General features: G+C 48.4%; 1 protein-coding gene across 6 annotated transcripts in view; it reads left to right on the top strand.

Annotated features, from left to right (window-relative positions):
- Positions 1-25979, top strand: part of ECE1 (endothelin converting enzyme 1) — a 156323-nt gene extending 130344 nt beyond the window's left edge. For all 6 annotated transcript variants that reach the window (XM_005281717.5, XM_065574847.1, XM_065574845.1 and 3 more), the window contains exons 14-19: positions 2618-2721; positions 15978-16088; positions 17390-17457; positions 18609-18799; positions 20706-20801; positions 21868-25979. In XM_005281717.5, the coding sequence (XP_005281774.1) occupies positions 2618-2721; positions 15978-16088; positions 17390-17457; positions 18609-18799; positions 20706-20801; positions 21868-22044 (747 nt within the window). In that variant the 3' untranslated portion in view covers positions 22045-25979. The remainder of the gene's footprint in view (positions 1-2617; positions 2722-15977; positions 16089-17389; positions 17458-18608; positions 18800-20705; positions 20802-21867) is intronic.
- The last annotated feature ends 1314 nt before the right edge of the window (positions 25980-27293 follow it).

Genomic DNA, 27293 nt, shown 5'->3' on the forward strand with positions numbered 1-27293 from the left:
TGCATGTGTTTAGGGCCCCCATCATTGCAGTATCTGGACACTTAATGAATTTAAGACTGGATTCCTTCTAAAAGGACAAACTCTTCTCCACTTCCTGTGCCCTGTTGAGAGGATTTCTCACCTGGTTAATCGGGAAACTCCTTTGTGAATTGGTGCAGCGTAACCTCCATTTTGAAGGCCATGAGACTCAGTCTCCTCTCTGTCAGCAGCACATTCCAGGGGTCTGTGGGAATAACTCTCCTGAGTGCAGTGGTGTCCTTCTTTGTTATGGGCTATACAAAGACTTGGAGCTTGCAATCGACCCAGGGTAGTACTGGCAGCCAGCATGGAGGTGTTTCTCTAGGGCAGTGCGTGGTAACATGCTGGGTTCAGGTTTCGGAGTGGTAGCCGTGTTAGTCTGTATCAGCAAAAAGAACGAGGAGTACTTGTGGCACCTTAGAGACTAACAAATTTATTTGAGCATAAGCTGTCGTGAGCGAAAACTCACTTCATCGGATGCATGCAGTGGAAGATACAGTAGGAAAATATATATACACGGAGAACATGAAAACTACACACCATTAAATTAGGCTTGAATAAAGACTGGGAGTGGATGGGTCATTACACAAAGTAAAACTGTTTTCCTATGCTAATTTTCCCCTCCTCTGCTACTCACACCTTCTTGTCAACGGTTGGAAATGGGCCATCCTGATTATCACTGCAAAAGTTTTTTTTCTTCTGCTGATAATAGCTCATCTAATAGCTCACCTTAATTAATTACCCTCGTTACAGTTGGTATGGCAACATCCATTTTTTCATGTTCTCTGTGTATATATATTTTCCTACTGTATCTTCCACTGCATGCATCCAATGAAGTGGGTTTTAGCCCACGAAAGCTTATGCTCAAATAAATTTTTTAGTCTCTAAGGTGCCACAAGTACTCCTGTTCTTTATGCTGGGTTCGGTGTCCACCCCAGTAAAAGTGCATTGCAGCAGCCCAGCCCGAGGTGAGCAGCACAAGGATTGTTGGTTGGCTCCATGGCTGATAGGGAAACATGTAGCATGCTGGGTAATTTTGGCCACTACTATAAGCTGAGCATCCTGGAGAGGATTCTGAGCCACTGAGAGCCTGGTTTTCTGCCAATAGAAAGTTGGCAACCCTACCTGCAGTTTCTCTCCCATGGGGCTGGGCCCAGCTCCCCACTCCTGACACTGCGATCTGGTGCGAGGGGGTACAGCACCATTCAGGTTTGGCCTAGCCACACCTCATGATGGGAGGGAGGCTGGGCCAAATCTGAGTGAGTGGCATTGCAACCTGGTGCCAGGGTCGCAGTGCCAAGCAGCTCTATGAGCCATGTCACAGCACCTGGAGTGGGGAGCTGGGCCCAGCCCAAGGGGACAGGAGCTGCCCCAGCCAGAGGAGTGCAGGATGGGTTCGCTCCCCAGCCCTGTGTGAAAATTCATGTCATCCACCTTTTGTCAAGTGCATAATATTCTTAGAAAGGCACCACACATACACCGCAAGGTGATTGCCCCTCTCCCTGCCTGGAAATCACTGTGGGTCTAGCCAGTTCTGGACTTGATCAGCACCATCTCAGTCTTATTTGGGTTGGGGCTGAGCCAGCCGTGACACATCTGTCTTGGTCAGTAGTTCTCAAACCGCGACCCAATTAGCACACAGCTGTGGCCCAGCTCAGCTGTGTGCTAAAGGCTGTGGGCTCCAGGCTAGTGGCGGGATCCCAGCTGCCCTGCCGGGCGGTGGGCTCCAGGCTTCCCTGACGCTCTCCGGGCTCCCAGCTGGGCTGCCTTGCTGCGCAGCAGGCTCAGGGGTCCCAGCTACCGCTGGCCCCGCACAGCGAGGCTTGAGTCCCAGTGGGGTCCTGGCTGTCTGTTCTCCCCCTCCCCCCCTCGGTGGGGCTCAGGGTCTAGGCAGCTGGCTGCCACCTGGCCCGCTGCAGTGGGACTCAGTCTCCTGGCTCCCCTGCCACGCAGTGGAGCTCAGTGTCCAGACTCCTGGCTCCCCTCCCACCTGGCAGGCTGCCGGCTCCTCTTCCAGTTGGCAGGCTCCAGGGTCTGGGTCCCTGTCGCCTGCCCAGCTCTCCGCTCCTGGCCCACTCTGTGGAGGGGTCTCTGGAGGGCACTGAGCATAGGGGGTTTAAGGGTGGGGGGCACAGTGGTTCTCAACCTGCGGCCCAGCTAACACTTTGTGGGCTGCGTATAAATAGGTTGAGAACCACTGGTCTAGGTCGTCCCCACAGTCAATGAGTGAACTATTTGGTCAGGGCTTGCTGGGAAGAGAGTGGAGCTGGGTGTTATCTACCTATGGACAGCTGGAGTCTGCAGTGTTTCCTCATGCATGGCCAGACATTGGCATTAATAGGAACGGGGTGAGATTGAGCCCTGAGGGTCACTGTATGTTAGGTGCCTAGAGAGAGAACAACTGCCCATTGCAAACCTTTGAGACCTGTATGCAAGGTACAGATGCCACTCTGCGATGCAGTCAGATACTGTAGTGATGGGCACTGTGTGAGCCCCTAGCCAGACAGCTGCAGGGCTGCAGAAAGTAGCAGCGGGGGATACTGGTCTCGGGTCATGCTAGTGGCTCTTTCTCCAGGACTGATGAGTTTGGGTTTTGCAGTATGAAGCTGTCTCCAGTCTCTACTTCGAGAACGTCATGCAATTTTATAACTTCTCTGCCCGAGTGGCCGCTGACCAACTCCGGAAACCTCCAAATCGGGACCAGTAAGTCCTCCCTGCCCTGCCTTTCCCTGCTAGGGGTGGGGGGAGTCACCTCTGCCCAAGATTATACAATTAGCTTCGACACATTTACACAACATGGGGACCCAGTGCTGTATAACTCAGCCACAGTTTGACCAGTAACTAGGTTTGGCTTCTTCCATAATGACGCTACAGCACATTGATCTAGGGACTAAAATCTCTACGGTGTCCAGTTCCAGAATGCTGATACCAAAACAAAAATCCATCCCTTTCCGCATGTATAGCTGGTCCGTTTGCTAACTGGAACACCCAGGAGTACTTCTGCTCTCCTTGGGCTGCTATTGATACTACTAACAAACAGCTCCTCACCCCAATGGTGCACAGAGCTCTGAGCAGCCTCTAGAATACCTCTCTTCTCCAGACCGCAAAAATCGAGCATAATGCTAAGGTCTGATTTACACCCCTCAGAGCCTTGGGAACTCAGCTGAGGGCTCTCTTCTTCATCAAGTGGTGTCCCTGTGGGTGTTGCACTTCAGGTGGCAGTGCGTCTCAGCGCCATCAATCGGACATTTTGCTAGCAGTGTCTGGTCGGGTGACGTGTGTGCACAGTAGCTGTCTCGTGGCAGCACTGATGCCTCTTCTGGCACGCGCATCCCCCGACCCCCTGATTTCCTTCTCAACCATCCTCGGCTTGAGATGGAGTCCGTTAGCAGTGTCCCTACCTATAACAAAAAAATTAGATTTTAGATATTTAGGATAGTACTTAGTGTTAATAGTTAGTTTAAGCTTGGATTTAAGTAGATGTAGTTTTTAGTAGCGTAGCAGCACCATCTATCCCAGTGAAGGGAACGGCACCGCAACTCATGCCTCAAACCATGGCGCCCCCTCCGCCACCAATGATAGCGGCACAGAGCATAGAACAATCTAATCAAGACACCACAGTGCCGAGAAAGGCCACACACAAGCGATCGGCACTGAAACCAGCGGCACCACATGCGGCGGCACCGATGTCTGCTGAACAAACCGCAACAGCTCAGATTGCAGCTGCACCGAGCTCTCCTCTACTCGGCACCACGGATTCATAGATTCATAGATTCTAGGACTGGAAGGTACCTCGAGAGGTCATCGAGTCCAGTCCCCTGCCCGCATGGCAGGACCAAATACTGTCTAGACCATCCCTGATAGACATTTATCTAACCTACTCTTAAATATCTCCAGAGATGGAGATTCCACAACCTCCCTAGGCAATTTATTCCAGTGTTTAACCACCCTGACAGTTAGGAACTTTTTCCTAATGTCCAACCTAGACCTCCCTTGCTGCAGTTTAAACCCATTGCTTCTTGTTCTATCCTTAGAGGCTAAGGTGAACAAGTTTTCTCCCTCCTCCTTATGACACCCTTTTAAATACCTGAAAACTGCTATCATGTCCCCTCTCAGTCTTCTCTTTTCCAAACTAAACAAACCCAATTCTTTCAGTCTTCCTTTATAGGTCATGTTCTCAAGACCTTTAATCATTCTTGTTGCTCTTCTCTGGACCCTTTCCAATTTCTCCACATCTTTTTTGAAATGCGGTGCCCAGAACTGGACACAATACTCCAGCTGAGGCCTAACCAGAGCAGAGTAGAGCGGAAGAATGACTTCTCGTGTCTTGCTCACAACACACCTGTTAATACATCCCAGAATCATGTTTGCTTTTTTTGCAACAGCATCACACTGTTGACTCATATTTAGCTTGTGGTCCACTATAACCCCTAGGTCTCTTTCTGCCATACTCCTTCCTAGACAGTGTCTTCCCATTCTGTATGTGTGAAACTGATTTTTTCTTCCTAAGTGGAGCACTTTGCATTTGTCTTTGTTAAACTTCATCCTGTTTAACTCAGACCATTTCTCCAATTTGTCCAGATCGTTTTGAATTATGACCCTGTCCTCCAAAGCAGTTGCAATCCCTCCCAGTTTGGTATCATCCGCAAATTTAATAAGCGTACTTTCTATGCCAATATCTAAGTCGTTGATGAAGATATTGAACAGAGCCGGTCCCAAAACAGACCCCTGCGGTACCCCACTCGTTATGCCTTTCCAGCAGGATTGGGAACCATTAATAACAACTCTCTGAGTACGGTTATCCAGCCAGTTATGCACCCACCTTATAGTAGCCCCATCTAAATTGTATTTGCCTAGTTTATCGATAAGAATATCATGCGAGACCGTATCAAATGCCTTAATAAGTTTAGGTATACCACATCCACAGCTTCACCCTTATCCACGAGGCTCGTTATCCTATCAAAGAAAGCTATCAGATTGGTTTGACATGATTTGTTCTTCACAAATCCATGCTGGCTGTTCCCTATCACCTTACCACCTTCCAAGTGTTTGCAGATGATTTCCTTAATTACTTGCTCCATTATCTTCCCTGGCACAGAAGTTAAACTAACTGGTATGTAGTTTCCTGGGTTGTTTTTATTTCCCTTTTTATAGATGGGCACTATATTTGCCCTTTTCCAGTCTTCTGGAATCTCTCCCGTTTCCCATGATTTTCCAAGGATAATAGCTAGAGGCTCAGATACCTCCTCTATTAGCTCCTTGAGTATTCTAGGATGCATTTCATCAGGCCCTGGTGACTTGCAGGCATCTAACTTTTCTAAGTGATTTTTAACTTGTTCTTTTTTTATTTTATCTGCTAAACCTACCCCCTTCCCATTAGCATTCACTATGTTAGGCATTCCTTCAGACTTCTCGGTGAAGACCGAAACAAAGAAGTCATTAAGCATCTCTGCCATTTCCAAGTTTCCTGTTACTGTTTCTCCCTCTTCACTAAGCAGTGGGCCTACCCTGTCTTTGGTCTTCCTCTTGCTTCTAATGTGTTGATAAAAAGTCTTCTTGTTTCCCTTTATTCCTGTAGCTAGTTTGAGCTCATTTTGTGCCTTTGCCTTTCTAATCTTGCCCCTGCATTCCTGTGTTGTTTGCCTATATTCATCCTTTGTAATCTGTCCTAGTTTCCATTTTTTATATGACTCCTTTTTATTTTTTAGATCATGCAAGATCTCGTGGTTAAGCCAAGGTAGTCTTTTGCCACGTTTTCTATTTTTCCTAACCAGCGGAATAGCTTGCTTTTGGGCCCTTAATAGTGTCCCTTTGAAAAACTGCCAACTCTCCTCAGTTGTTTTTCCCCTCAGTCTTGATTCCCATGGGACCTTACCTATCAGCTCTCTGAGCTTACCAAAATCTGCCTTCCTGAAATCCATTGTCTCTATTTTGCTGTTCTCCCTTCTACCCTTCCTTAGAATTGCAAACGCTGTGATTTCATGATCACTTTCACCCAGGCTGCCTTCTACTTTCAAATTCTCAACGAGTTCCTCCCTATTTGTTAAAATCAAGTCTAGAACAGCTTCCCCTCTAGTAGCTTTTTCAACCTTCTGAAATAAAAAGTTGTCTGCAATGCAGTCCAAGAATTTGTTGGATAGTCTGTGCCCCGCTGTGTTATTTTCCCAACATATATCCGGATAGTTGAAGTCCCCCATACCACCAAATCTTGGGCTTTGGATGATTTTGTTAGTTGCTTAAAAAAAGCCTCATCCACCTCTTCCACCTGGTTAGGTGGCCTGTAGTAGACTCCTAGCATGACATCTCCCTTGTTTTTACCCCTTTTAGCCTAACCCAGAGACTCTCAACACTTCCGTCTCCTATGTCCATCTCTACCTCAGTCCAAGTGTGTACATTTTTAATATATAAGGCAACACCTCCTCCCTTTTTCCCCTGTCTATCCTTCCTGAGCAAGCTGTACCCATCCACACCAACATTCCAATCATGTGTATTATCCCACCAAGTTTCAGTGATGCCAACAATGTCATAGTTGTATTTATTTATTAGCACTTCCAGTTCTTCCTGCTTATTACCCATATTTCTCGCATTTGTATATAGGCATCTAAGATACTGGTTTGATCTTTCCTCCCAGTTTTGTCCTGACCCTCCTTTCTCTCTGCCAATATAGTCCACACTCCCTCTCGTTTCCGACCCATCTCCCAGGGTCTCCATGTTCCCCACTTACCTGTGGGCTTTGCTCACCTGTCCTCGTCGAACCTAGTTTAAAGCCCTCCTCACTAGGTTAGCCAGTCTGTGTCCAAATAGGGTCTTTCCCCTCCTCAAAAGGTGAATGCCATCTCTGCCTAGCAGTCCTTCCTAGAATAGCATCCTGTGGTCTAGGAAGCCAAAGCCCTCCTGGCGACACCATCTTCGCAGCCAGGCATTCACCTCCATGATGCATCTGTCTCTGCCCAGTACCCTACCTTTGACAGGAAGAATCGAAGAGAATACCACCTGCGCTCCAAACTCCTTCACCCGTACTCCCAGAGCCCTGTAGTCACTCTTGATCCGCTCAGTGTCACACCGCGCAGTATCATTTGTGCCCACATGGATGAGTAGCATGGGGTAGTAGTCAGAGGGCTGGATAATCCTCGACAATGCCTCCGTAACGTCTCGGATATGGGCTCCCGGCAGGCAGCATACCTCCCGAGATGAAATGTCAGGGCGACAGATGGGCGCCTCCGTCCCCCTCAGCAGAGAGTCTCCGACCACCACTACCCTACGTTTCCTATTCGCAGTGGTGGCAGCAGACCTCCCAGCCTTAGGGGTATGAGGCTTCTCCTCCTTTACTGTAGGGGGTGATTCCTTCTTTCCTGTATCAAGAAGAGCATAACGGTTACCTATTACCACGGTGGGAGGGTTCGGAGCAGGGGTGGAGCACTGCCTGCTGCCAGAAGTAACCAGCTGCCAGTTTCCACCCTGAGCCATCTCCTCCTCCACCAGTGGTGTATCAGCAGTCCTGTGTACTGGGACAGCTACCTCAGCTGTCTCCACATGGACACTGTCCAGGAATTGCTCGTGGATTCGGATGCTCCTCAACCTAGCCACCTCCTCCTGTAGCTCTCCCACCTGCTGCTTGAGAGATTCCACCAGCAGGCACCTTTCACATTGGATGGTCCCCCCAGCCTGGAAATTGCAAGTATTCGTCAGTATCTACAGCACCAGACCAACCCACTCACCCATCACACCACCATTTTCAAGTGACGAAGATGTAGAAGAGGAAGCTGTCTTCTTTTCTGGCCATTTTTCTCCAACAGTGACCAAATACAAAAGAAAATCAGACCCAAATAAGGGTCTATCTACCACCATGGCTGGCTCACCCATGGATATGCCCACCCATGCTATTCCAACTACAATGGGACCCATGGGCAGCTTTTAGGGCGCAATTCCAACAGACTACATCCACACACAGAAAAACCATAAAATCAGCACCGACTTCAGTACCCGATCCCTCTGAAGCTACAGAGTAAGGGGAAGAAGAAAGAGATGACACATCAGAACATGGTGAGCTTCCAGAACACAATTCCTCATCCTCTCCAGATGAAGCAGTTATATCCACAACTACAACGGCCCCTGACGACTTCAAACACTTCCAGGAGCTCTTCAGGCGAGTGGCAGATCTCTCTAAAGTACAGGAGACGCAACACCAACTCCTGAAAATACTCCATACATCAACTTCCTCCAAGATCACCATCCCAATCAATGATGCCCTCCTGGACTCGGCAGACGTAGTGTGGCAAACACCGGCCTCCATCCCACCAACCAACAAGCGCATGGATAGGAAATACCACGTGCCAAATAAAGGGATGGAATTCCTATTTCCGCACCCACCACCAAACTCCTTAGTGGTGGATGCAGTAAATCAAAAAAACAAACAATATAAATCCACTTCTCAAGACAAAGAATGGAAGAGACTGGATCTTCTAGGCCGAAAAGTATATACATCAGCCGCACTGCAAATTACACCGCACTACTGGCAAACTATGATCATGACAATTGTAACAAATTCACAGAATTCACCCAGGATATACCGGAGGGGGAAAGAGAACAATTCCGGGCCATCGTGAATGAGGGCCAGCTTATCTCCAGGACAGCACTACAGGCCACCATCGACATGGCAGACACAGCAGCTAGCACGACGGCAACAGCCGTTGTAATCATAGAATCATAGACTATCAGGGTTGGAAGGGACCTCAGGAGGTCACCTAGTCCAACCCCCTGCTCAAAGCAGGACCAATTCCCAACTAAATCATCCCACCCAGGGCTTTGTCAAGCCTGACCTTAAAAACCTCCAAGGAAGGATATTCCACCACCTCTCTAGGTAACGCATTCCAGTGCTTCACCACCCTCCTAGTGAAAAAGTTTTTCCTAATATCCAACCTAAACCTCCCCCACTGCAACTTGAGACCATTACTCCTTGTTCTGTCATCTGGTACCACTGAGAACAGTTTAGATCCATCTTCTTTGGAACCCCCTTTCAGGTAGTTGAAAGCAGCTATCAAATTCCCCCTCATTCTTCTCTTCTGCAGACTAAACAATCCCAGTTCCCTCAGCCTCTCCTCATAAGTCATGTGCTCCAGACCCCTAAACATTTTTGTTGCCCTCCGCTGGACTCTTTCCAATTTTTCCACATCCTTCTTGTAGTGTGGGGCCCAAAACTGGACACAGTACTCCAGATGAGGCCTCACCAATGTCGAATAGAGGGGAATGATCACGTCCCTCGATCTGCTGGCAATGCCCCTACTTATACAGCCCAAAATGCTGTTAGCCTTCTTGGCAACAAGGGCACACTGTCAACTCATATCCAGCTTCTCGTCCACTGTAACCCCTAGGTCCTTTTCTGCAGAACTGCTGCCTAGCCATTCGGTCCCTAGTCTGTAGCAGTGCATGGGATTCTTCAGTCCTAAGTGCAGGACTCTCCACTTCTCCTTGTTGAACCTCATCAGGTTTCTTTTGGCCCAATCCTCTAATTTGTCTAGGTCCCTCTGTATCCTATCCCTACCCTCCAGTGTATCTACTACTCCTCGCAGTTTAGTGTCATCTGCAAACTTGCTGAGAGTGCAGTCCACGCCATCCTCCAGATCATTAATGAAGATATTGAACAAAACCGGCCCCAGGACCGACCCTTGAGCACTCGGCTTGATACCGGCTGCAAGCTAGACATGGAGCCATTGATCACTACCCGTTGAGCCCAACAATCTAGCCAGCTTTCTATCCACCTTATAGTCCATTCACCCAGCCCATACTTCTTTAACTTGCGGCAAGAATACTGTGGGAGACCGCATCAAAAGCTTTGCTAAAGTCAAGGAATAACACATCCACTGTTTTCCCCTCATCCAAAGACCCAGTTATCTCCTCATAGAAGGCAATTAGGTTAGTCAGGCATGACTTGCCCTTGGTGAATCCATGCGGACTGTTCCTGATCACTTTCCTCTCCTCTAAGTGCTTCAGAATTGATTCCTTGAGGACCTGCTCCATGATTTTTCCAGGAATTGAGGTGAGGCTGACTGGCCTGTAGTTCCCCGGATCTTCCTCCTTCCCTTTTTTAAAGATGGGCACTACATTAGCCTTTTTCCAGTCATCCAGGACCACCCCCGATCACCATGAGTTTTCAAAGATAATGGCCAGTGGCTCTGCAATCACATCTGCCAACTCCTTTAGCACCCTTGGATGCAGCGCATCCGGCCCCATGGACTTGTGCTCGTCCAGCTTTTCTAAATAGTCCCGAACCACTTCTTTCTTCACAGAGGGCTGGTCACCTCCTCCCCATGCTGTGCTGCCCACTGCAGCAGCCTGGGAGCTGACCTTGTGTGTGAAGACCGAGGCAAAAAAAGCATTGAGTACATGAGCTTTTTCCACATCCTCTGTCACTAGGTTGCCTCCCCCATTCAGTAAGGGGCCCACACTTTCCCTGACCTTCTTCTTGTTGCTAACATACCTGAAGAAACCCTTCTTGTTACTCTTAACATATCTTGATAGCTGCAACTCCAAGTGTGATTTGGCCTTCCTGATTTCACTCCTGCATGCCTGAGCAATATTTTTATACTCCTCCCTGGTCATTTGTCCAATCTTCCACTTCTTGTAAGCTTCTTTTTTGCGTTTAAGATCAGCGAGGGTTTCACTGTGAAGCCAAGCTGGTTGCCTGCCATATTTACTATCCTTTCCTCACATCGGGATGGTTTGTTCCTGCACCCTCAATAAGGATGCTTTAAAATACAGCCAGCTCTCCTAGACTCCTTTCCCCTTCATGTTATTCTCCCAGGGGATCCTGCCCATCAGTTCCCTAAGGGTGTCAAAGTCTGCTTTTCTGAAATCCAGGGTCCATATTCTGCTGCTCTCCTTTCTTCCTTGTGTCAGGATCTTGATCTCGACCATATCATGGTCACTGCCTCCCAGGTTCCCATCCACTTTTGCTTCCCCTACTAATTCTTCCTGGTTTGTAAGCAGCAGATCTAGACGAGCTCTGCCCCTAGTTGGTTCCTCCAGCACGTGCACCAGGAAATTGTCCCCTGCACTTTCCAAAAACTTCCTGGATTGTCTGTGCACTGCTGTATTGCTCTCCCAGCAAATATCAGGGTGATTAAAGGCTCCCATGAGAACCAGGGCCTGTGATCTAGTAATTTCTGTTAGTTGCCAGAAGAAAGCCTCGTTCACCTCATCCTCCTGGTCTGGTGGTCTATAGCAGACTCCCACCACGACATCACCCTTGTTGCTCACACTTCTAAACTTAACCAGAGACTCTCAGGTTTTTCTGCGCAGTGCATCATGGCTGCATTCATCAGGAAACCCCAGAGAACTGCAACACAAAGTGGAAGACTTTCCCTTCAACAGAGACAAACTATTTTCAGCCAAAACTGACAAAGTTCCCCACTCCATGAAAGACTCCAGAGTGACCCTCAGAACATTAGGGCTATACACAATCCAAACAGGAGACAACGTTATCAGCCATACAACAGAAATTGAGACAACATGTCTCAGCAACAGCAGAGAGTATACAAATCCAGGGGACAAAGAAATAGACCACCAAGTCTCCAACAGAACCAACCCCAGAACTTAGCATCTCAACCACCACCAAACAAACTGCAATTTTGAAGTATTGGTCAAGGGTCTGCATGACCTCCACATAACACCAGTGTCAGCGGACAACACTCAAATCTTTGGGCACTGACTCAGGCCATTTTACACCAACTGGGCCTCGATCACATCCGATCAGTGGGTTTTAGAACTAATTTTAATGGGCTATACCATCCCTTTTACATCTATCCCAGCTACCCCCCCCTTCCCTTTCCCTCTTCAGGGACCCTTCTCACAAGCATCTATTGAGACAAGAGGTGCATCACCTTCTGCAAATAGGTGCGGTGGAACTAGTCCCAAAACAACACAGAGGAAAGGGATTTTATTCCCATTACTTTCTGACTCAAAAGAAAAATGGGGGGTGGAGACCCATCCTAGTGCTAAGAAAACCCAACAAATTTGTCCATGCCCACAGATTCAAAATGGTCACCCTGAACTCGATCATCCCTCCGCTGGAAAAAGGGGACTGGTTCACAGCCCTCGACCTACAAGATGCATACTTTCACAATACAATCCACCCGGCTCATAGACGTTTCATAAGGTTCACAGTAGGACAAAAACGCTTCCAATACAGAATGCTACCATTCGGCCTGTCGACAGCACTGAGAGTGTCCACCAAAACACTGGTGGTAGTAGCAGCGCACCTATGCAGACAAGGGATACTCCTATTCCCTTACTTAGACAACTGCCTAATCAAGGGCTCCACAAAGACAGCAACAGAAAGAGATGTTCAGTTAACCATCTCCCTCTTCCACTCCCTGGGGCTACAAATCAACAAAAAGAAATCCACCTTTACTCCAGTACAACAACTGGAATTCAGAGGTGCTCCCCTGGACTCACTCACGGCCAGAGCATCCCTTCCAGAGCCCCGCTTTACAACGATGATCTCCCTTATATTGGTGGTCTCGCTCAGCCCATGAGTGCATGCACACACCTGCTTACAACTACTGGGACACATGGCGGCCATCATGTTTGTGGTCAAGCACACCAGGCTACACATGTGGTGCCTACAAAGATGGCTGAATGCAGTCTACATACCACGAAGGCACAACCTAACCAAGAGAATCACACCCACCGCAGAGGTGATTCAATCACTGCACTGGTGGACAAACACATCAAACTTGTGCTCAGGCATACCTTTCCAACAGAAAACACCATCGGTTCAAATCACAACAGACACCTCCCTGATCAGATGGGGGGCCCACCTGAAACAATATACTGCCCAGGGCAAATGGTCACCAACAGAGACGCACCTTCACATAAACCTACTAGAACTATGCAGAGTCTGCAATGCATGCTACCACTTCCTTCCACTCATAAGAAACAGAATAAGGATATTAACAGACAACATTGCATGCATGTTCTATATCCACCACCAGGGTGGAGCACGATCCCACTCGTTATGTGCGGAAGCTCTAAAGTTATGGAACTGGTGCATAAAGCACATCATCACTATAACAGCTTCATAATCTACCAGGCTGCCTGAATATCATGGCGAACACACTAAGCAGACAGTTCTCACAAGAACACGAATGGGAACTGAATGACGAAATAACACAACACATCTTTTGGAGGTGGGGAAATCCGTTCATAGACCTATTTGCCACACGAGCAAACAAGAAATGCCCTGGATTCTGCTCACAAGCAGGACAGGGAGCGCAATCACTAGGAGACATGTTCCTGATAAAATGGAACCTCCCTGTACTATATGTTTTCCCTCCAATTCCTCTAATCTCCAGAGTCGTACACAAAATACGAACTGACAGAGCCAAGATAGTGCCAACATGGCCCAGACAGTCTTGGTTCCCTTACCTGAGTTGCATGGTGATATGCACTCCATTCAATATCACTCGACAATATGATCTCCTTTCACAGGACAACGGACAAGTCCTCCATTCTGATTTAGGGAAACTTCACTTGAGAGCATGGCTCCGAGGGGCCAAATTAATCTGTTTGGATCAAGTACAAGAAGTACCGATTAACAGCAGGAAACAAAACACACGACATACTTATCTCCAAAAATGGAAGAGATTTTTCCATTTGATGCCAAAACAAACAAATATCGGCAAACCAGGCCCCACTCCCATTGATCCTGGAGTACCTACTGTCATTAAGTATCAGAGGGGTAGCCGTGTTAATCTGGATCTGTAAAAAGCAACAGAGGGTCCTGTGGCACCTTTAAGACTAACAGATGTATTGGAGCATAAGCTTTCGTGGGTGAATGCCTGCTTCGTCAAACACATGTATCTGACGAAGTGGGCATTCACCCACGAAAGCTTATGCTCCAATACATCTGTTAGTCTTAAAGGTGCCACAGGACCCTCTGTTGCTTTCTACTATCATTAAAGAAATCAGGACTGGCTACAAACTCGATCAAGGTCCACCTTGCGGCAATAACCGCCTTCCACCAACAGATAGAAGGGACCTCAGTATTCGCCCACCCAATTACAAAGAGATTTATAACAGGCCCACAAAACATGTATCCGGACATCCATGAACCCACTCTGGCATGGGACTTAAACCTAGTGCGCAAATGCTTAACCAGAAAATCATTCGAACCCTTAGCATCTTGCTCTCTGCTCCATTTATCTATGAAAGTAGCATTCTTAATCGCCCTCACATCGTCACGAAGAGTGAGCGAGATTGGGGCACTCATGGCTCACCCCCCATACACAATATTCCATAAGGACAAAGTGGCTCTAAGAACTCACCCAAAATATCATCCTCATTCCACCTTAACCAACCAATTCACCTACCCACTTTTCACCCTAAACCACACAACAACCCACAAGAGGCGGCATTACACAGGTTAGATGTCTGCCGTGCCCTGGGCTTTTAGCTAGACAGGACAAAGACCTTTTGTAAATCCCCCAGACTGTTTGTATCAACAACAGAAAGGTTGAAAGGCACAGCTATATCAACACAAAGACTATTGAAGTGGATATCAAACTGCATCCACTTGTGCTACTCCTTATGCAACACTGAAGCCCCAACAGGCATCAGAACACACTTGACGAGGTCTGTAGCAACTTCTACAGCATTCCTGCACAACATGCCCATCCTTGACATATGCAGAGCAGCTACACGGGCATCTGAATACACTTTCACCAATCATTACGCAATCACACTTAGCTCGAGAGCAGATGCTAAATTAGGCTGCACGGTCCTACCAGCAGCTACACAATCAACTCCAAAGCCCCTTCCATCCGCATGAGGGCACTGCTCTACATTCACTTCAAGTGCAGCACCCACAGGGACACCACTTGAAGAAGAGGTTTCTCACCTTGTGCAATAACCGAGGTTCTTCGAGATGTGTATCCCTGTGGGTGCTCCACTACCCACCCTCCTCCCCTCTACTTTGGAGTAAGAATCAACTGCTCCACAGTAGAGAAGGAACTGAGGGGGTCGGGGCATGTGCGTGCCAGAAAAGGCGTCAATGACAGCTTCTGCGCACGCACGCCCCAACCAGACAGTGCTAGCAAAATCTCCGATGGATAACACTGGGATGCACCGCCACCTGAAGTGGAGCACCCACAGGGGGACACATCTCGAAGAACCTCAATTACTGCACAAGGTGAGTAACCTTCTCTTCACCTTGTGCCTACATAATCTTTGCAAAATCTCTGGGCTGCATAATACAGTTAAAACCCTATTTCTTCAGCAAAACCAGCACACTCAACCAACCCTAACCTACAGGCACATGCATATCTCCCCTCCATGCTTGTTGGAGATGGCATTGAGAGCAGGGAGAGTGCTGGAATAATTATCATTTGTATTTTGGGAGCACCTAGGAATCCCAGCCATTGTGCTCGGTGCTGTACAAATGTAGAACAAAGACTGTCCCTGCCCCAGAAGCTTTACGATCTTTTGTAAATATCTGTCCTGCTTTCTCAAAAGAAGTGAGTGGGTAAGGACCTTCCCAGCAAGGAACTCCCTGCTCAGACCTCCCAAGTGTTATACAAGGAGGGAGGTGTGTGTTATGTGGCTGACTGACATCTGTATCCCCATCTGCTCAAAATACTTTAGTCCTCTGGTTCCCTCTCATGGACAGTAGGAGTATTACACTTTCTTCAGTCATTCGTATTGCTGCAGTTTTCATCTGTGGCTGAAGACTCGGTGGTTCTTTGTCTCTGACCTGTTCCCTGGTCTGTGGCAGTGAATCCTGAGGTCCTTGCCCATGGCCCTGATTTCCATATATGTTCCTGTAGTTGCTAGGTGTCCTAGGAAGCTTCAGAGGACCATGGGGAGGCCAGGAAATACTTGTGCCTTGTGTCAGTCTGCCAGTGTGTGTGGGGGTTTGCACCTTCCAGCCTGGCTGTAATGACAATCCCCTTTGTCTCCTGCAGGTGGAGTATGACCCCTCCAACAGTGAACGCCTACTATTCCCCCACCAAGAATGAGATTGTGTTCCCAGCAGGGATCCTGCAGGCTCCTTTTTACACCCGCACCTCCCCCAAGTATGAACATCCTCTTGCCCATCTGCTGCCCCCCTCTCCCGGTGTTCTTCCCCCACTCCACCCTGCTCCCCTAAGCTGGAGGGGGATGGGGACTCTATGATGGCAGCAGCCTGGTTGGAAGATGGTGGGTGCCTCACACACCTCTGTATCCTAGTCTACAACCGTCAGTAGCTAAGGAGGGTCCTGTCCTGAGCTGGGGGCTAGAAAACAGCCAGGGGAGGAATGCTGGGGCTCAGAGAGATTGCACCAGCTCTGCCAGACTCACACTAGGAGACTCCATGGATCTTGATGCCAGTGCGCATAGAGCTGCCAGCTTTGCCAGGGACAGTGGTGGACGTGTGCTCTTTCAGCACAGGATCTGGACCTTTTCCCCCCTGAGTTAGTCTAATGTTCCCCCTCTTGTCAGGCTGCTTGCCTAAGGAGACAATGAAGGACTTGCAACCATTTTTTGACCCCTCCCCATTATCAGAGAAGGCATCTCTCTGGCCAAGTCCCTGGGGCTGCCTGGACAGACGGAGCTGTAGGACAGACCAGTAGATGATGGCCTAGTGGCAGGTCTGTGCAACATGGAGGGAAACCCAGAAAAACTGAGGAGAGGCACCATCCCCAGAGATTCCCAGTCTGGAGGAGGCCACACCTTCACTTTCTTAGTTCTTCTATGCTGGCACCTGGTAGACATGCAACATTATGGGTTCATAATGTTGCATGTCTACCAGTCTTGTATCTAATGGTAACATGGAAATAACATGCCTGGCTAGCTGCAAAGTGGCTCATTTGGGGCCTAGAGAATCCACAGTAGGTTTATCCTTGTGTTCGGGTGTCCAACAGCCTGAGGGGCTCTGTAATCAACTCTACATTTCATAGCTTCTCCTAAGTCCCATTGCTGGAACTGTCTGCAGCTCCCGATGGAACATGAAGGGGGCTTTTAAAAAATAGGTTCAGATTGCCCGCTGCACTTCAGTCCTTTGCAGAAAACACCATAGAGCTGTTTAATGGAGGTTGGCAGTGCAGCAGATTCATTGTGCAATTGGCATTAATAGGAAGATGCGACAATTTCAACATGCATGGGGCTGTCTCCCCTTAGGACTCTTTCTGTCCGTAGGGGGAAGCCAAGGCAAGAATAGGAAAAAAGTGGGGTAAGGAGGAGCAGCTCTACATAGTCCTAGTGAAAGCTGCCTCCTAGTCCATTTCTCCTACCTTAGTGCTCTGGTGGGTAGGGTCACAGAGCCTATGTGCAGACATTAGTAGGCGATGGCCTTAGTGAAGCACAAATCCTAATACTCTTTGTCCCTCTCATGCAGGGCACTGAACTTTGGCGGGATTGGTGTCGTCGTGGGCCACGAGCTGACTCATGCCTTTGATGACCAAGGTGGGCAGCCTGAAGACACCTTACTTCCTGTTGCTTTCTCTCCATCTTCCTCTTCCTGGTGGAACTCTGTTTTCCTCTTTGTTGAAAGGCTCCCAGTTCCAGGAGTCAAAATTAAACTGTGGTGGCCCTCTGTATCAAAGAGCCCTTCTCAAAGTGGATCTTGTGAGAATGGGCCAGAGCCATCCCTCATGTAACTCCAGTGACCTGCATGGAGCTACACAAGGTACAGATCTGTCCCAGAATGTCTAAATATGTTTGACATCTGAGACTCTGCCTAGTCTCTGAGGTGGAAAAATCTAACTGGGTGAAAGAAGGCAAGAGGAATTTTTCTTTGCTGCTTTTCTGCCAGAATGAGGAAACCTACATGTGGCTCATTAATGGTGAGGGCCTTAAAATGGGACAGTCAGGGTGTCACGGGGTGTGACCCCTCTCCTACCTTCTCCCCCAGAAACTACACAGACTCCTTTGATTGTGCCTTCACTGTGCCTTTTTATTTTGTGTTCCCTGTACCAATTTCACAACAGTCCTTGTGCAACAGCCTGTTTGCAATATTCAACTGACTTTTGGCCCTCTCACCAGGACCTGAGGGTCACCAAGGACTCCTTGTTCCGAACCTCTGTCTGGCAAGGCTCAACTAGACTTGTTCCTCCCTCTCCCCTTCCTTCCTCCCTCCTGCACTTCCTTGCTGTACCGCCTCTTATCAGCCCAGGGCTGATGGGGAATTGGCTCAGCCAAGCAACCTGATTGACTAATTACCTCCCAGCTTCCTACTGAGGAACTAATTACTATTCAAGTGATCAGAGTGCAGGGTCACTTGTTTGCACCCTGCACTATGACACAAGAGGGTTTCTTACTAACGCCAAAAGCATTTTGTAATGATCTGTTGCTGTTTGCAATCTCTTCCTGTGGGATTTATGGTGGTGCAATAAAATAAAGATCAATAAGTTCAAGAGGTCTCAGAATTCGCTCCTCCTCTCTCTGAAGAGGCCATGCCATTGCCAGTATGCTCACTGCATCTCCAAGCCCACAGATTGTGTGCTCTAAATATCAAACAACCCCCGCTCCGCACACACAGGCTTGGTTCTGCCAAAGTCCATCTCAGATTAAGTATCTTCTAGTTCCAGTGTTTCACTTGATCTGCTCCTCTGCAGGGCGGGAGTATGATAAAGATGGGAATCTGCGCCCTTGGTGGAAGAACTCCTCTGTAGAGGCCTTCAAGCAGCAGACTGAGTGCATGGTGGAACAATACAGCAACTACACCGTGAACGGCGAGGCAGTGAATGGCAAACACACTCTGGGAGAGAATATTGCTGACAACGGGGGCCTCAAAGCTGCATATCGGGTAGGAATCTAGTACAAGCACAGGCTTTGTCTGGTATCTCTCATTGCAGCCATGGCTGTGGGGATCCTTTTGTAGTCCTAGACTTTCCCCTGATGCTACAGCTGGAGAGACATTCCTGGTTATACAGTGATGGCAAGGTGAATTGCTCTAAGGAAATGTAAAATTCTGAGCCCCTCTTCTATGCAGTGTCCTCTCTGAGGAAGGGGGTGGGCCATGACCATATATAAGTCTTCAGGTGATTCTTGGATTTGGACTCTGCTGTCCTTGGACCAGGAAATTGTAGACCTGATAATCTGCAGCCCGTAGAGGGTGGATGTGCAGGAGAGAGCTTTTGAAGGAGATTCAAGGAAGGGAAGAACCTAGGGTGACCAGATGACAAAACTGAAATATCGGGACGCGGGGGAGGAGTGGGGCGGCGGAAGAAAAAAATAAAACAAGCTGCTGGAACGCCCCCTCCTCTCCCCCCCCCCCCCGCACCAGCTCGCCCCTGGAGTGAGGGCAGCAGGCCCCAGCCCCCCGGATCCACGGGTCCACGTGGCGGGAGGTGAAGCCCCGTCGGAGTCCCCGTGCAGACAGCCGCTACCTCCCCACCCCCACCCCTGGGCGCGTACAGGGAGCCGGTTCCCCAGGCCGGACCCGGGGCTGCCCCTGCAGGTACCGCCCCGCCCTCCTGCCTGCGCTTGGGGCCAGGCCGGACTCACTCACCCCACGCTCTCCTGCATCCCCCGGGCCTCCCTCCAGCGCTTGCGCCGCCATACAGCTGATCGGCGCAAGCCTGGGAGGGAGGAGGAATGGTGTGCTTGGGGAAGAGGCGGGGATTTAGGGAGGGATCCAATGGGGGAAGGAGGGGATGGAGCGGCCTGTGCGCGGGAGTGGAGGGCAAAATTGCTTGTTTGTCCAGTGTCCCGACTGAACATTGGTTGGGACGTGGGACAAACAAGCAAATATCGGGACAGACCCGATTAAAATCGGGACGTCTGGTCACCCTAGAAGAACCTGACTATTTTAACTGGAAGAGGCTTTAACTCCTCTCCAGATCCTCCCATTTTCAATGGCATGTGTAGCAAATGTGGTAGGAGGTGATGAGTCTGCCTTGAGTTGATACAAGTTTCTCCCTGCGCAGCTCTGACAGGTCACGCTCCCTCAATGGATCCCCATTCTGATTTGTTTCCTATAAGCCATATGTAATCCTGGGTGTCACGGATAGAGCTAGGGAAAACTTTTTGGATTAATCATTTATTTGCCAAAAAATACAGTTTGGGGTCAACCAAAATTATTCACAAATTCAGTTCGAATTTGGCAAATAGTTTCAGCTGAAAACAAATGAAAAAGTCAGATCGGTTCATTTCAATGTTTTCTGAACAAAGCAGTTTGACTTCTGGTTTCAAAATGATGTTTCATGTTGAAATTGAGCTAGATTTTTGTTTTTGTTTTTTTTAAAGGTAAATAACCCCCCAAAACTAGCCACAACAAAAAATTCAGGAGAAAATTTGTTTTGAGTTTAATGAAACATTTCATTCAACCTGAAAAGATTTTTGTCTTAGATTTTTCATTTCAGTCCCTGAACCAAAGGCAATTTTTTGCTCCGCTCTAGTGGGAGGTTTATTTTGTGCTTTCTCTTCCCTTCGCAGCCCCTAGGACTGTCTTAGATTTTTTTTCTGGCTTTCTGTGACCAAATGGAAAATGGGCACAGGGGAAGACTCTTGCAATGCTGACATTTCCCTCCCTGCCAGCATGTGCCATGGAGACTGGACTGGTGTAGTCCCTTAAGGGTTAATGCCTCCCTGGCTAGCTGCACCAGCATTTCGTACCCCCACAAGGCAGTAGGAGTGTCTCTGATCCTCTAACTCCATCCACTATGTCCCTCTGCTGATGCAGGATAGCCTCTGTTCTCTCCTGCCTGCAGGCTTATCAAAATTGGGTGAAGAAGAATGGGAATGAGGAGTCTTTGCCAACGCTTGGCCTCTCCAACAACCAACTCTTCTTTGTGGGATTCGCCCAGGTGAGTCTCCCATCCCCCAACGCTTTGTTCTGTCTCCAGGTGCACTGTGTGAGCTGGGGAATAGCAGTGGCTCCAGCTACTGGGTTAGCGGGAATGCAATTTACAGCAGACTCCACTTTGTAGGGGTGGCAGTGCCCCTCCCATCTTCATCTCCTCCCAAACTCCCTTCGAAGTTCTAGGGCATTCCTTTTCCTGAACTGAGTCCCCACATCAGTGACTGGGATGTGAGCAGTCAGACCTAGTGGTTGCAGTAGAAATCATGAACCAGAGGCCAGAGCCTAGTGTCAGAGCAGGAGTCAGGAACCAAAGCTGAGGGTCAAAACTGGATTACCGGGAGTAAGGGAAGGAAGGAGCAGAACTGGAGCAAGGCAGGAGCTATCTTAGTCATGGGCCAGTGCTTTGAGCAACCACTGAACTGCTGCTGCTGTTAGGCTTAAGAGCCAGTCTGCTGACTTTTCCAACCAATCAGATGAAATACAGGTTAGCTGCACTCATTAGGTTGCCTAGAGACTGGCTCTGCTGCAGGCCCTGATTCCTTACCCCTCAAGTGGCAGAGGAGTGCAGCAAATATGAGTGTTGATGTATTGTGAAGAGAGAGATACATTACAGTCAGTGAGGAAAGCTTGCCTTCCTCTAAAGCATCAGGTAAGAGGCAAGATAACAAACTTGACAAGCCAACTGTCTGATGCATTTTGACAAGTCTAATGCTCATTTTGCAGCAAAGTAAGATATACACTCCTCCAGATAGAACAACTTCAGGCTACAGAAGTCTCTGGGTGAGGCCCCTTTGCTGGTGTAATGATAAGGTTACTTGCAATACACTATTCATCCTCCAGATGTGTGTGTAATGTATGGATCCAGTGTGTGGTTGCTGGTAAACAAGGGAGACCAAGTTGCGACTCAAGCTGCAAGGAAACTTGTTTGTATCCGTAGTTGTTGTTTCCTATAATAAACTCCTCCTATTTAAGAAGGTCTGTGATTTCCCTTTGTCATGATAGGTGGGACAGAGACACTTTTCAGCTATAATGAAGCCCTTGAGCTAACTCCTGTTGCCTTGCATTTGCAGGTGTGGTGTTCAGTTCGCACCCCGGAGAGCTCCCACGAAGGACTCATCACAGATCCCCACAGCCCATCGCGTTTCCGAGTCATTGGTACCATCTCCAATTCCAAAGAGTTCTCTGAGCACTTCCACTGTCCTTCCGGCTCTCCTATGAACCCCCAGAAGAAGTGTGAAGTTTGGTGAAAGGAAAAGGACCAGGAAATAGTGGAAACCAACTTTTTGGCTTATTGTTCCTTCATCAAGAATTGAATTTCCCAGGCTCTCTGCTCAAAGGGCAGTTTCTTCTTTCAACGAACTGTAAAACTCTCAGCAGGAACGGATCCCTGAGCCCTAGGTATCATCACGGTGGGAGGGAAGGGATAGCTCAGTGGTTTGAGCATTGGCCTGTATTGGCTTGCTAAACCCAGGGTTGTGAGTTCAATCCTTAAGGGGACCATTTGGGGATTGGTCCTGCTTTGAGCAGGGGGTTGGACTAGATGACCTCCTGAGGTTCCTTTCAACCCTGATATTCTATGATCTGAGATTCGATCCACTGTGAAAACCTTTCTTAATCTCACTCGTGAAATGTCTTTTTTTTTTTTTAAACCTTGCATAGAGTGTATGTACATATGCATGTGTCTGTCTGCACTGACCCATATGTACACATACACTGTTAAGCCCCTGCCCTGTCACAGGCTTGAAGACTTTTTCTAATTGATAAAGGGAGACCCACAGATTAAAGTGATAACTGGTTTGACTGTGTATCTAAATATGCCCGACATACGCTAATCTCTCCAGATGGGTGTGTGTGTGTGTGCGTATGTGTATATATATACACACACACACACACACACACACACACACACACAAATATATATTTTTTTTTAAATATATTTTTGGGAAAATATTTTTTGAACATTGTGAAATACACTGGAAAAGTTCAGGGAAAATGCATTTAAAAGCCCTTTTTTTTTTTTAGCAAAAGGATTATTTATTACTTTTTTTTTTAAAAGTAGTGCAACTAGATACGAGAATCTCAGTAGAGACCATTCCACTGAAACACAGGAGACTTAAGGGTGTCACTGAGGCAACAAATTAGCTTTGCAGCCCTGGAGACCAAGATTCTTATTGAATCCCTGGGATCGCTAACAAGATTGAAGAACTGCCCTTCTAGTCTGTCGTGGACACTGATCCAGTGCACAGTTGGAAGAGTCTGTTCAGAGCCAGGACGGCAGTAGCCAACTGTAGCTAGCTGGAATTGAGTGGCAGTAGAGGACTGTGAGGGTAAGTGCCATGAGAGAAGTGCGTGCATTTATAGTTGAGTGACAGATCCTGAACATATCACTAGAGTTTTATTTGCAGGCAAACGCTTGCAGGTCTTGGAAGCCATATTAAGCTCTGCTGATGTACAAGGTCCATTACAGAAAGTCTCTCAGAACAGGTTTCAGAGTGGTAGAACAGGAAACCAAAGAGAGATTCGTTCATTCTATAAATCTTCCATCTGTCTCTCTTCTCCTGCACCCTACAGCAAGCTAAGAGCAGCACACTGTGACTGGGATACACTGGGATCCCAGCCACCATCTAACCTGTCTCCAGGCAGCTGTACTTGGGTATAGTGAAAGCTGCATTGTAACTTTTAACCTACTTGAGCCATCTTTAACTTCTGTATACAAAGGGAGAGGAAGGCAGCCAGCTGCACTAGATTATTAAGTCCAGCTGGTACACAGACCTTCCCAAGAGAGTTTGTGAAACTTAAATTATGAGCTCTCTCTTTGTCTTACTGCTTTAGAACAGCCCAAGCATAGACCAACCCTCTTTATGTCATCGTTATTATTGCTGAAATCAACATTGCATAATATAGCTTGGGTCAGGCACAGGTGTAAGTCGCCTTGGGTTTTGTTGTTCAACTGGCAGGCTGGGGAAATGGCTCTGTTCTGAAAGCTCACAAACCTGTGAAGGCTGAGGCCTCTCTCCTGTGTAAGCAGCTGGCCAGTTATTTAGCAATACTGCTAGCATCCCCTCTGAGCAGCTCCATAAGGGAATAGGTGTAACCACAGGACCTCATGGTCCCTGGGCTGGAGGAGATCATGTGGAATATGGTGGTTCAATGGGTATTCCTCTACCATTCCAGCCACAAATATCTCACCACCACCACCCCCTGACTGCCTGGTAGACTGCCAGTCCTACCTCTTCTGTGTACGGTGGCAATCCATAGTTAAAAAGGGTGGGAATCGGTAACCTCAGAAAGAGGGTGGATGTTGGCTATGCACCACCCTGGGTAGTGCCCAATGACAAACCCAGTCTAGAGCCCTTCCAGGGCCTTACAGGTGTTCAGTTCCACCTGTGAAAGCAGCCTCCTCCCTCTGGACTGGCACAAGAGCCTGGGTACATGCACGTTTGCTCCAGCATGGAGTTCAGCCCACATTTCCGGGCTCAGAGTCTGCACAAATCCCAGGCTTGGATGGGGAAAAGGGAACCCAAAAAGCATTAAACCACCAAGAGCTATGGAAGGCAGGAAGGTGATGGGGGAACTCTTGGTGCCATGGCCCCCAGGGAAAGCAGTTTGTTCAAGTCTCTCTGACTTCATCTCGCTCCCTTTCTTCTTATTTCCACCCAGTCCCATGCATTGCCACTTCCTTGGACTCTTCCAAGTTGAAATGCCTCCTTTCCTGTAAGCAAGACATTGGAAAGTAGCCATTGGTGTGAGCACTGTGGATCTAGAGTCCTCTATTGATTCTGATGCCGAGAAGGCTGGGTCACAGGTTGGCTTACTTACTGTTTTGCAGGTATTAGCCAGGCTTGCCATGGTCATTGCTACATGCAAGAGAACCCCAGTGCCCTGCGAGCTGGGAAAGGCTAAGCACATTGTAGGGCTATAGAGGCTGGATGTCTCTCAGTTGTCTGGAAGAGGGAAGAGCTATGCTCCACCCCCCTTCTAAATGGAGACCTGGCAGGGGCTGGAAGAGTCATTCTGGATGGGCAGAGGCACAGATCTGATGGTCCTGCTGGGGCAAGTGGGGCAGGTTCTTTCAAGTATGGAAATGAGCCTAGAAGCCTGTGGCCTGATAGAGGCAATAAGAACCCACCGTACCCATTTTGTTCGGTGTGAGGGGCAGGCCATGAGTGACCAAGAGTAGGCTTAGCTATGAAGAGCCTCGTCTGCTCCTAGGCAGTGCATTTGTCCAGATTTCAGATAATGAATGCAGAGTAACTCCTGCTGTGTCCCTGCCTCTTCCCTAAAAGCCAGGGCCCCATTTCAGGCCCGCCCCATTTCAGGCCCACCCCATGGGCTTCTGTTAAATTCCTGTCTGGCAGTCTCCTAGCCACAGGATTGCCACAACACTACCTGCTCTCTGCATGTGAGCCTGTGGGCTTGGGCACCACGGCCAGGTCAGTTGTCCAGCATTGCATGTGGCTGTTCTGCATTGCTAGGGGAATTTCTTTCCATGTCTGTCCCCGCTTTCCTCACAGCCTCCAGTGCAGAGCAGGGACAATTTTCCTAAGCAAACTACCCCAGGTGAGCCCACAGAGCAGGGCTCAGTGCTGGGAGAGCTCTGTGGCTCACTAGGTGGCTTGAGGCCTTTCACACAGCAGGTTTGTTAGGCAGAGTCCTAGCATCTTACCCAGTGCCAGCCTTGGGATGCTTTCTTCTTTTGTCTATCATGTTAACCCTACGTGCTCCTCCCAGAGGTAGCCTAGTCTCACAGTTAAACCAATCTGGGATTGGTTACTGGAGTATAGAAACCCGGTGATCGCTTCAAGATGTGCTGTCAACTCAAAGAGCTGAAAGGGAACAGGGAGGTCAGGACTGTGAGCTTTCAGATCACAGCCTCCATTGGAGCGCAGGAAGCCAGTCCCTTCAGTCTGTGCTACCAAGACATCAAGGGAGCTGGCCTGGAAAGAGCCTATAGAGACTATGGGCTTTTCGATATTCTCTCTTAGATTTTAACAGGAAACTGCTGACAGTAATGGGTGCCAGTCTCATTTCCTCCAGCAAGGGGCACCATCATATTTTAGACAAAGGGAAGGATTTTTAGGGATTTTTAGTATTTATATGCTAAAGCAGGGATTTTTGTAACTGTTTTTTCAACCTCCATTGTGACGCTTATTGTAATTGAAATAAAATACTTGTTATTGGGTTTGAGGTGTTGTCTGTCTCTTATAGCTGCTCTGAGTCCTGCAGGCCCCAGGGGCTTCTCACGTCAAGGTGAGTAGTTCTAAGCACTGACAGTATGGTGTGTGTTGTATGGGACATCAGTGAGTTCCCTGCCTAACATGCAGATGGGTTTATATTGTAAGGACAGCCATGGAAAGGACAGGAAGCAAAGGGACAAGAGAGAAGAAAAGACAGGTGAAGTTGTATACCCCATACTGGGAATTGATCACCAAGTAACACATTTATTTGTCATGCACTTTTTTGACCGCTTGGAAGATTCCAAACCTCTGAGCAGCTGCAAAACTGCTGCTGCTGCTTGAAGACCTGCCTGAGAAAAGGTTCCACTTTCCCTCTTCCCCACTGTGGAATTCCCTCTTCTCCCCACCACTCCCCCCCAAAAATCCCCTCTGCTCAAAACCCAGGTCAGTCAAAACAACCCCAGGCCAGTAATGGCTTGTATAGAAACAAGACTGTCATGGCTTTTGGACTCTGTTATCTGGTGACCTCACAGAGCTAGGAACCGAGGTCGTCTTAGCACCAAAAAGGGGAGGTCCTCAGTGTCTACTGGGGACCCAGCACATTTCTAGCCCTGGAAGGGCCTTCAAGCTTTTGTTACTGGCTTTCATTAGCAGGCTTTTATGGATCCCTCTCAGCCCAGTACCAGGGCATTTGTGTAGTCCAATATTCTGGGAGCTGAGCCTCCTCCCTGTAGCTCCTGCTGACTTTTTTTTTTTTTTTTTAAATAGGGACTGAAGATTTTCCTAACTGCTGTAAATCATGTAATTATGCCCCCTGGTGGAAGAATACAAAAATAGTCCCAATAACACTTTTTTTTTTAAAATCCCTCTCTAAAGCATTCCTTAATAGTTTTTTTTTTTTTTTCTCTTAGCTGGCAGGGTGCAGGCAGACTCCAGGATGGTGCTAATCCCTATGTAATGGGGCGGCTTCCCCACTCCAGCAGAAAAAAGGTTAAAGTCAGCCCTAGGAGAAGGTTGTGGCTGAGAGCTGTTAAGGGAAGGGCTGATTGGGGAAGCAGTGGCAGCTGGGCCATGCCCCAATCAGACCACAGCTGGCCTGTATAAAAAGGCTGTGAGCCAGCAGCCCAAAATAAGTCTTTCTCTAGGCTGGGAGAGAATAGGGCCTGGCTGCTTGCAGAAAGGGTACTGGGTGTGAAGCAGGGCTGGGGAGAGCCAGAAGAGCAGGGGAGCTCCAGGCTGGCAACTCCCCAGGCTGCAGGGCCTGGTCCAAGGGCCACAGAGGTACTGGGTGGTAGAGGAAGGCAGCAGGTGTGAATCCC

This window comes from Chrysemys picta, chromosome 21 (assembly GCF_011386835.1).
Source record: "Chrysemys picta bellii isolate R12L10 chromosome 21, ASM1138683v2, whole genome shotgun sequence".
Classification (NCBI taxonomy): domain Eukaryota; kingdom Metazoa; phylum Chordata; order Testudines; family Emydidae; genus Chrysemys; species Chrysemys picta.